General features: G+C 42.4%; 1 protein-coding gene across 1 annotated transcript in view; it reads right to left on the reverse strand.

The window, feature by feature from the left end:
- Positions 1-10,452, reverse strand: part of LOC102198666 (mitogen-activated protein kinase kinase kinase 7-like) — a 26,449-nt gene that overhangs the window by 13,827 nt on the left and 2,170 nt on the right. The window contains exons 3-7 of the mRNA XM_005750118.2: positions 8,054-8,119; positions 6,298-6,343; positions 5,039-5,177; positions 4,408-4,532; positions 2,452-2,580 (exon numbers count right to left, since the gene is read on the reverse strand). Of these exons, the coding sequence (XP_005750175.1) occupies positions 2,452-2,580; positions 4,408-4,532; positions 5,039-5,177; positions 6,298-6,343; positions 8,054-8,119 (505 nt within the window). The remainder of the gene's footprint in view (positions 1-2,451; positions 2,581-4,407; positions 4,533-5,038; positions 5,178-6,297; positions 6,344-8,053; positions 8,120-10,452) is intronic.

Below are 10,452 nucleotides of genomic sequence, written 5' to 3' on the forward strand. Positions count from 1 at the left end.
AGGTTGCGCCTCGTTCCATTTCGATTCCAGCGGGCAGCCTTGGGGGGGTTTGAACAGCCGGTTCCGCTCTCTTATTTCTCCGATAAACCAGGGCTAAGCCAGCTCCGATCAGCATGAACCCTGTTATCATGGTTCCGAATAGATAGATATCTTCAGCGTCCTCGATCGACAGTCCCGCCAGGCACATGATCCTCCAGTTCTGCCACCCGTCCATCGTGTATCCGGCAGGGAAAGTCCCTCCAGGGCACTCAGGCTCTCCCGAGCCCAGATTTCTCATTGAGAAAAGGGTGTCAATAGCATTCAGAGACCAGTTGATCAAATCCAGAATTCTCTTTTAGGTTTTAGAGAACGACAGTGGGAGGCTATTCCAGGGAAAGTAATGCACACAAGACAAGACAAGGACATAGAGGCTAAGCAGGGAAGATAAGGGTGAGGAGGAGAGGAGAAAAGTGCGACCGCCTTCGCTGAGAGCTAAAGAAGAGTGCACCAAGTGCTCTGATTACCACTGGAATCACTGTTACCTTCACACTTCACATCTTTCTGAGCTCTTCTCTGAGCCATTTGGTACTTCTCCAGGTTCTTATGTTCCTTCTTCCTGATGTGTCTATCACCATGGTTGCTCTTCCCTGCTTGTCAACCACTACTATGTCCAGTTGGGTAGCCATCACCAGTTTGTCCATCTGTATCTGGAAGTCCCACAGGATCATACCACAGTCATTCTCGACATCACCTTGTTCCTCGAATTCAGCTGACTACTCAGAACTTGCCTTACTCTCTGCAGGTACTTGATGGTTGCAGCTTTCCTAGCGGCCTCTTAGTGGTTCCTATTTGTCTGTGGTACTTGTAGCTATTCTCACTACTTCCAGTAGTGCGATCCTCTCAGTTTTGACTACCTTTTCTTCGTTACCATCCGATGACATTTCTCCAGTCTGAATGACATTCCGATGCTGCTGCTTTAGATCCTTGGAGTGTGGATCAGTGAATCGATGTATCATTCACTCTTGGCATACAGCTTGATGCCATCCATGTGGAGGAGGTGGCTTACAATTGCTCCATTCTGTAGTCTGTATCAGTAGCCAGTCTTGTCAATGATCTCATTCAGGGGGTTCAGGCCTATGCAGAACAGCACTGAGGACAGCGGGACAGATCCCGCACCGATGGTGACTTGTGCTATAGGCTTGAAGTTGGCGTCTAAGTGTTGTATGCCAGATTCCCATTAAGTTCCTGATGAAGGCTCTAACGGTCCTGTTGATCTCGTATAGTTCTAGGTATTCCAGGATCCATGTGTGGGCCATCGAGCCATAGGCCTTCTTGTAATCAATCCAGGCAGTGCACAGGTTGGCCAGCCTAGTCTTGCAGTCTCAGGCGACTGCTCCATCTATCAGTAGCTGGTGTTTCACTCCCAATTCCTTTCCATGCGCTGCTCATGTATTGAGCCAGGTGCCTGTTCAACTTAGCTGCTATGATGCCTGACAGGAGCAATCATGTGGTACTGAGGCAGGTTATTGGCCGGTAGTTGGATGGGACCGGTGCCTTCTGGGGGCTCCTTGGGGATCAGGACTGTCTGGCCTTTGTTTAGCCATTTTAGGTGTCTCTCATTGACTAGCAGCTGGGTCATTTGTGCTGCCAGGCGCTTGTGGAGTACAGTCAGCTTCTTCAGCCAGTAGGCATGAACCATGTTGGGGCCTGGTGCTGTCCAATCCTTCATACTGGAGACCCTTTCTTGGATGTCTGCCACTTTGATGGTTACTGGACCCTGTTCAGTGAGCTAGCTGTAGTCTGCTCTTAGATCCACTAGCCACTGAGCATTGACATTATGGGCTGCATCCTTCTCCCATATGCTCTTCCAGTATTGCTCCATCTCCAGCCTTGGTGTTGCTGTTGTCATGCTGTTTCCTGCCACTGAGAATACACCTTGGATTGTTCTGTGGAGAACAGCTGGTTTATTCTTCTGCTTCTATTTCTCTGGTATACCTCTTTAAGCGCCTGGCTTGAAGGCTATGAGTCTTTGCTTGGCAGTTTCCAAGGCCTCAGATATGGACAGCTTGCTGTACTTCTCAGGCACCTTCCACATCACACCTTTCTGTAACTTCGATAGTTGGCCAACTTCGCCCCATGCTACTTTGATCTCACACAAACACACACGCCTGAGAGAAGAGCTTGAGAAGCTCTGGAGGATGAAGGCAACAGTGGTCCCAGTGGTAATTGAAGCGCTCGGGGCAGTGACTCCCAAGCTGGCGAGTGACTACAGCAGGTCCCAGGAACAACATCTGAGATGTCTGTCCAGGGGAGTGCAGTCCTAGGAACAGCAAAGATGCTGCACAGGACCCTCGAGGTCCCAGGCCTCTTATGGAGGACTTGAGCTTGAAGGATAAAGACTACCCCCAAGGTGAGTAAGGACTTTTTTTTGTACTCTGTTAAGGTCCTCACTATCTAATAGAATCTACTCACCTCTGTGGACAGCCCACATTATGCAAAATGCAGAACCACCAATCTCGTCAAAGGGTTTCTTGCGTGTGATGACCTCCCACAGGATAATCCCCCAGCTGAACACATCACACTTTTCACTGTAGTTACTGCCTGAAGAATATACCAAACCATATTTAAAAGAATCTGAAAGTTATAGCCAGCAAAATACAGGTTAAAAGTGATGGTCATTAGGTAGTTCACAGTGACAAAGTCGTGCAGTTGTACTAAATAAGTTTATATATCCCTCGTGTCATAGTTAATTAACTGACACCAAGTGTAGTCCTCCTTCAACACCTGCCAACACTCTGATCTTTCCTGGGTTTCTCATATATTTTAAAACCACTACCCTTTGGCTTCCTGGCTTCATTTCTCCTGGTAAGATCTACAGACATTACATTGGACTTCTTTGCTTGATCAACTATGGGACCTTATATAGACAGGTGGGTGCCTTTCTAAATCACATCCAATCAACTGAATTTTCTACAAATGGACTCCAATCAAATTGAAGAAAAATCTGACACATGATCAGTGGAAACAGGATACACCTGAGCTCAATTTTAAGAACCAAAGTCTATAAATGTTTATATACACGCTATATTTGTTTTTTTTATTTTTAATGAAGAATTTCACTGTAACCTTTTTCACATTGGGTTTTTGGGACATTCCATGTAGAATTTTGAGATGAAAATTTTATTTAATCCGTTTAGGAATAAGGCTTACAAAATTTGGGACAAGTGAAGTGCAGCAAATACTTCATCAAATAAATTTAAGTTATTAAATTAAATGATATTAAATTTTTGTGTGTTCATCTCATCTTTTTGTGGCTGGTTCCTTTAGGGGTCAACACAGTGCCTCTACTGTCATACCAATCTTCTACCTGTCCTCCTTCACTACATCTCTGAATTTTGTTGGTAGTCTGCTTCCTTTCCTCCATCCTGGCAGCTGCATAATCAAGATTTTGAACATTCTTAATGTGGTATATAACAACATGAGACCAACATGAGATCATGAGTCCAAGATTGAAGAGGTGGGCGGGTTTTGAGCAGATCAACACCGGTTTATCTTCCAGAATTTATTTCTACACAGCTTGTGGAGGTAAAGTATGAAGCTCCTCTTGGTAAGATTAAAGATGCTGATAAATCAGCAAAGAACAACATTACCATGACAGCTACAGTCTGGATCAGCGTTGCCACAGAGGTATATCACTTGTCACTTTATAGGGTTAGGTTTATTATTGCCTCACAAAAACGTCCCGTGAAGGACACACTGGGCCAACCATTGCTTCTTGGATTGAGAAGACTGCAGATATTACTCTGAGCAAAATTGTGGTTGTTTTCGATGACAATGGCTCCAATGTAGTGGTGACTGCAAACATCTTGCAGGAAAAACATGGGTGGATGTCTTACTTGTAAAATTATTTCTATTTCTATCCTTAATCACTCTAACCTGCTGCACATCCTTTCCAGCTCGAGCTCTCTGCCTAGACAATCGATACAAGTTCTTTTCTCCCTCCTTGGTGTCCAGCATCTTAAACAACTCACTATAAGCCTTTTCCACCTCTCTCTTGGCCGTATACTTAGCCTGCGAGTACTCTTGTTTACTTTCATCTTTTGTGTGTTCATTTAAGGAACACATAAGAGTTAAAAATACTAGATTTTTTTGGATTATACAAGGTATATGTATAAATGGGTATATGTGTAAATAAATAATTGATTCTTGGCAAGACAATCATTTTTACTGAAGCGACCCTTCCCATGAGTGATATAGGTAGAGGTTTCCATCTAGCCAGATCATCAAATGGAAAAATCATAGTGTTATTAAGCAAGCTTGATTGTTAAATCCCATTTCTAAAACAACAATGTGAGTGAAACAAATATAAGTACTCATTGTGACAAACAAAGATTTGATTAATATCTAAAAATATTGTTCATGGCTGACCTTCAAATACTTCTGGTGCCATCCAGGCTGCACTTCCTTTATTGTTGGTCATGTAGGTCTGAATATCACAAGCTGTTCCAAAGTCGCATATCTTCAGCACAGTACCACGAGCCACAAGCAGTAGACTGGAACAGTACAGACAGGGGTTTAAGACTTTCAAAAAAACGTTAATCTAAAATTTATATTCTAGTATACTTCATCAAAACTGATCAAAATACCATCATCAATAAGATATCGCCTAGAAGAAAAGTTAGATGGTGATGCTCTGTGGAGCGTGAATGTGTGCATGACATTTCATGGCAGTCTAACAGTCTTACAGTCTTCTGTTCCTTCAATTGATATTGCAAATGTCAGCTCCAAAATGCCAAATTTCAGGAAATAAAGATTCATAATCATGGCAAAATAAACATGTGGACAAAATTTCATGGCAATCCATCCCATAGTTATTATGCTATGTTACCGATCAGCAAGTAACACCAAGAGTGACTAATACTTTAGATAAATTGTAACAGAAATACTTTTAAACCCGTGGGGGGAAAAAAACACATGTTCCAAAATGCCACCACAAAGGTTTTGAGTGCTCTTAAATCTCTGCACTGTTTATCATTATCTGTATCATTGAGAATCTTACTTTGGTGGTTTGAGGTCCCTATGAATTAAAGCCTTTGGCTTCATAGCATGAAGATAGGCAACTCCCTGGGCACACTGCAGACACCAGCTCATTGCATGGGATGCTGTATAGAAGGGCTGTGGGTCTGCACCATGCAGAACTTTGAGTGAGAAGCAGAGATGAAAAGAAATAATGATTATATCAATAAGCACAATAATGTGAGACTGTCATTTTTCTGCTATTTCAAATGCATTGAAATTAATTAGTAAAGAGCGTGAATGGTACGGTATGGTAGCCTCCAGACTTATTTGAAAATTAACTACTTACATTGTTGTAACATTGTGCTTTCCTAAATAATTAAGCAGTTTTTTAAAATATACCAAAATATCCCACGGATATTCAGACACTGTTAGAACCAGCATAACTGGAATATCGTACATTTGTCAACAATCGTTAAGATGCTTCTGCAACTGCATTCGAAGATACCCGTGTCTATTTGAATTCAATGAAGACGATGAGGAAAGCCATACAGCTTTCTATAAAGTCTCAAACACCTCTCACTGATGTTCTACTTTATTATATATGTTATTATGTTCATATGTTATGTAAGATAAAACCAAGCCATGACACTAAGAGAGCTGTGGGATTCTAAACTTTGGACTGTATCAAGGCACAGCTCTGGGAAAGGATACCAAAAATGTTTTTGCAGCACTGAAAGTGTCCCAGAGCCTCTATTATCTTAAAATGGAATAAGTCTGAAACCCAGTCTAGCTTGTCAGTCTAGTTCTTAGATCTTGCTACCCAGCCAAACTAGACAATAATTAGGAATGACCAGTCTTGGTCAAACAAGTAAGCCAATGGTTTCTATAAATGAGAGACAAAAGAAAGGTCAACCAAACTAAGAGAATCATTGATAAGAAAACCTTGTAAGTTTGGAATACTTATGTACCGTAACAGCGCAATTCAGACTTTTAACTTTAACATGTAAACATGCCAAATGGTAAATGGACTGGTTCTTATAGAGCACTTTTCTACACTATCTGAACACTCAGGGCGCTTTATGACATCCATTTTTGTCTTAGGAAGTACACTGTGAAGGTTAACAAAGAAGATATGGAAAACATGAAAGGGTCTGAAAACCTTTTGAACTAATAATAGGATGTTTTTATTAGCTATACTAGGAAAAGCTATGCAACGGAAAAAAAACTATAACATGTTTCAGTAACTATCTCCTTAACTTCCCTTTAAAAAACTCTTTGCTCAGACACAGTAGGACTTACGGTTATATAAAGATCCACATTCTGCATACTCCATGACCAGACAGACCTGAGGGGGAATAAAAGAAAAAAAAAATCACATACCCTACAGATACAGTGGCGTGCAAGAGAACTTTGCCACATTTTGTCACATTACAGCCACAAGCATGGATCAATTTTACACGCGAGTAGTGGAATGAAAATCATACATGACTCCAAACATTTTTTACAAATAAATAACTGCAAAGGTAATGGTGGTAATTATTCAGCCCCCTTTGGTCTGAGTGCAGTCAGTTGCCCATAGACATTGCCTGATGAGTGCTAATGACTAAATAGAGTGCACCTGTGTGTAATCTACTGTCAGTACAAATACAGCTGCTCTGTGACGGCCTCAGAGAATATTGGGAGCAACAACACCATGACGTCCAAAGAACACGCCAGACAGGTCAGGGATAAAGCTATTGAGAAATTTAAAGCAGGCTTAGGCTACAAAAAGATTTCCCAAGCCTTGAACATCCCACGGAGCACTGTTCAAGCCATCATTCAGAAATGGAAGCAGTATGGCACAACTGTAAACCTACCAAGACAAGGCCGTCCACCTAAACTCACAGGCCCAACAAGGAGAGCGCTGATCAGAAACGCAGCCCAGAGGCCCATGGTGACTCTGGACGAGCTGCAGAGATCTACAGCTCAGGTGGGGGAATCTGTCCACAGGACAGCTATTAGTCGTGCACTGCACAAAGTTGGCCTTTATGGAAGAGCGGCAAGAAGAAAGCCATTGTTAACAGAAAACCATAAGAAGTCCCGTTTGCAGTTTGCCACAAGCCATGTGGGGGACACAGCAAACATGTGGAAGAAGCTGCTCTGGTCAGATGAGACCAAAATGCAAAACACTATGTGTGGAAAACTAACCCTGCACATCACTCTGAACACACCATCCCCACCGTCAGATATGGGGGTGGAAGCATCATGCTCTGGGGGGGCTTCTCTTCAGCAGGGACAGGGAAGCTGGTCAGAATTGATGGGAAGATGGATGGAAACAAATACAGGGCAATCTTGGAAGAAAACCTCTTGGAGTCTGCAAAAGACTTGAGACTGGGGCGGAGGTTCAGCTTCCAGCAGGACAACGACCCTAAACATAAAGCCAGGGCAACAATGGGATGGTTTAAAACAAAACATATCCATGTGTTAGAACGGCCCAGTCAAAGTCCAGATCTGAATCCAGTCGAGAGTCTGTGGCAAGATCTGAAAACTGCTGTTCACAAACGCTGTCCATCTGATCTGACTGAGCTGGAGCTGTTTCAAAGAAGAATGGGCAAAGATTTCAGTCTGTAGATGTGCAAAGCTGGTAGAGACAGACCCTGAAAGACTGGCAGCTGGAACTGCAGCAAAAGCTGGTTCTACAAAGTATCGACTCAGGGGCTGAATAATTACACACACCCCACTTTGCAGTTATTTATTTGTAAAACATGTTTGGAATCATGTATGATTTTCGTTCCACTTCTCACGTGTGCACCACTTTGTGTTGGTCTTTCACGTGGACGTCCAATAACATTGATTGATGTTTGCGGCTGTAATGTGACAAAATGTGGGAAAGTTCAAGGGGCCGAATACTTTTGCAAACCACTGTAAATACAACAAAATCATGAAGATCAAAACAACTCTAAACCTATCACTGCTTCTTCACATCCAGACAAGATAAAAACATAATGGGACAACTTTTTTCTTTTTTTTTAATTCAAACTTTTATTGTTGCAAATGTTGAGTGTTATATACTCACTGGATTGTCACAGAAGCCATAGAGCTTAACAATGTTGGAATGATTCACTCGGGAGAGCTGGCGGAGCTGTGCATAGACAAAAGCAGCACAGGTGTAAAGGACATACACATTTAAAAAAAGCAGTCAGAGTGCAAACCTCCCCAAGGAAGCTCACTTTCTGAGCACTGTTTACTTTGAAGGGAATAGTATTCTATTTTATATATATTAATTTTGTTTTTGCAAAAAAAACAAAAACACACACAAAAAACAAAAACATTCAATAAGGGCAAAATTAGAGATGTTTACTTTAATTACGCTAACATTATGTGGGAGCAGCTAATCCATAATAGACACTGATTTATAAAAAACTGGACATGAATAACTGAAGTTTATTACGGAAGAGGATTAGGGCCACGGGGGGGGGGAGAAGAAAAGAAGTGGGCACGTCTTTTTTCTCTTCTTTTCCAGAATTCTGAGATTAAAGTCAGAATTCTGACTTTAGCCATGCTAGACCAGGGGTGGGCAATTCCAGGCCGGTGTCCTGCAGGTTTTAGATCTCACCTTGGGTCAACACACCTGAATCACATGATTAGTTCATTACCAGGCCTCTGGAGAATGTCAGGACATGTTGAGGAGCTAATTTAGCCATTTAAATCAGCTGTGTTGGTTCAAGGACACATAAAACCTGCAGGGACACTCGAGGCCTGGAGTTGCCCACCCCTGTGCTAGACCATCCTTAGACTTGGTCAGATTTGCTTCTGGAATATTTGTGAAAAAATGGCTTGTCTTCTATTATCTGAAAGGTTGGCAGCTGACATACTCACAGCAGAACCTCAGTTCACTGACAAAGGCCTTGATTTTTTGGATACTGGAAAAAAAAAAAACAACAACTCTGAAGGTTGGAGATGTTTTAACCAAAGACAAAACCCTTCTAAGCACTGACCAACACGTTCACAAAGTGGAGATGAAGACTGTAAAAGGAGGAACTGTCAGGCCAATTTTAGACATTGTAATCCTCCTTTCTGGGAAAATTTGAAGTAAAACTAAAAAGTTTCTGTTTCACACTTAAAAAAAAAAAGGAAGAAAAGAATTTCTTTACATTGTAGTTTACATAGTGGCATAATAGAATCACGCCAAACACGGAGTATACTGTCTTTCTTAGAAATTAACAGATTTCAGTGCACATGTTATTGACACCAGAGCAAATGGGCCTGTTGGTGAAGGACAGTCAGGGCAGGCCTCCTGGCAGTCCTATAAGATAGGAGACTGGCTGTGTGCAGTCTGATCCGGATTATCTGGGTAGAGTGCTGTGCAAACCTGTAGAAGACTGCCCATGGTTCCCAAGTGCAGGTTGAAAAAATAGTCTTACTGTGGTGTCATCTTCTTGAAACGCCCACTTCGCGGCTTGTCTTTGACATCCCCCATTGTATGGCACTTGGCCTTAAATTTAAGAGATGGTAGTAGAGTTCACATCAAATAATGCTGCAATTTGGTTTTGCAGAACAAGAACAAGAGTTTGAATAGGGCCTGCTGCCCTATAGGGAAGGTCCTATTCAGATCAGTTAAATGTGGAATGTTTGGAGCAGACAAAACTGGCCGCTGTAGTGGGGTCTGTGTGCACAGATGCCACTACTCAGGGGCCCATCAGACACCTGATTGGCAAGAGTCAATAGCAGAAGATGCTATTTAGCACTGACAGAGAAGACTTGGCAAGTATTTCAATTTACTCAACTCTGCTGCTCAACAAACAAATGCATTTTCCTTAAAAATGTGGCACCATATAGGGGACACAAGGAGAAGATAAGAAGAAAAGATAGCTGTAGGCCTCAGGGAAGCTGTTGCATGGTGCCATGGGTTCATCTAGTGTGTATCAGTACTGACAGGTATTTATGTTTCTCGGTCCACTGGATTAAAATGGGAGACAGTACTTTATCTACTATATGTCGTGGCATTGGGTAATTGTGGACCTTCACTGATGATAGCACGTGGATGAGTGGAGAAAGAAAGCTTAATATGAATATATTAAGAGTTGACTGAACCAACTCTGATCGGCTGTTTTGTAACGGAAAACCCAGGAGTTTGTGTTTTCTATCATTCACACTCCAATGAATGCACTGGAGAGAAACTTGGGTTTAGCTGGCACGCAGGCGGGAGCAGGCAGGGCCAGAACCACCAGCCTTCTGATTGGTGGGTGACGTCCTCTACGTCCTGAGCCACAGCCTGGAGGCAGGTAGGTAGCCTGTGCTGGCAGTACATTCACAGTGAGTGGATCTTTCCAGCCAAATGTGGTGTTTCAGTTAGGGCTGAACGATATATCGCGCATTTGCGATAATATCGCGACATGATCAAGTGCAATTTTCTAACCGCAAAGGCTGCGATTATACTCTGGACATGTCCAAATTCATGGGCTGCATCCTCCT

Source organism: Pundamilia nyererei, unplaced genomic scaffold (genome assembly GCF_000239375.1).
Source record: "Pundamilia nyererei isolate P.nyererei 1_Seehausen unplaced genomic scaffold, PunNye1.0 scaffold00262, whole genome shotgun sequence".
Taxonomy (NCBI): domain Eukaryota; kingdom Metazoa; phylum Chordata; class Actinopteri; order Cichliformes; family Cichlidae; genus Pundamilia; species Pundamilia nyererei.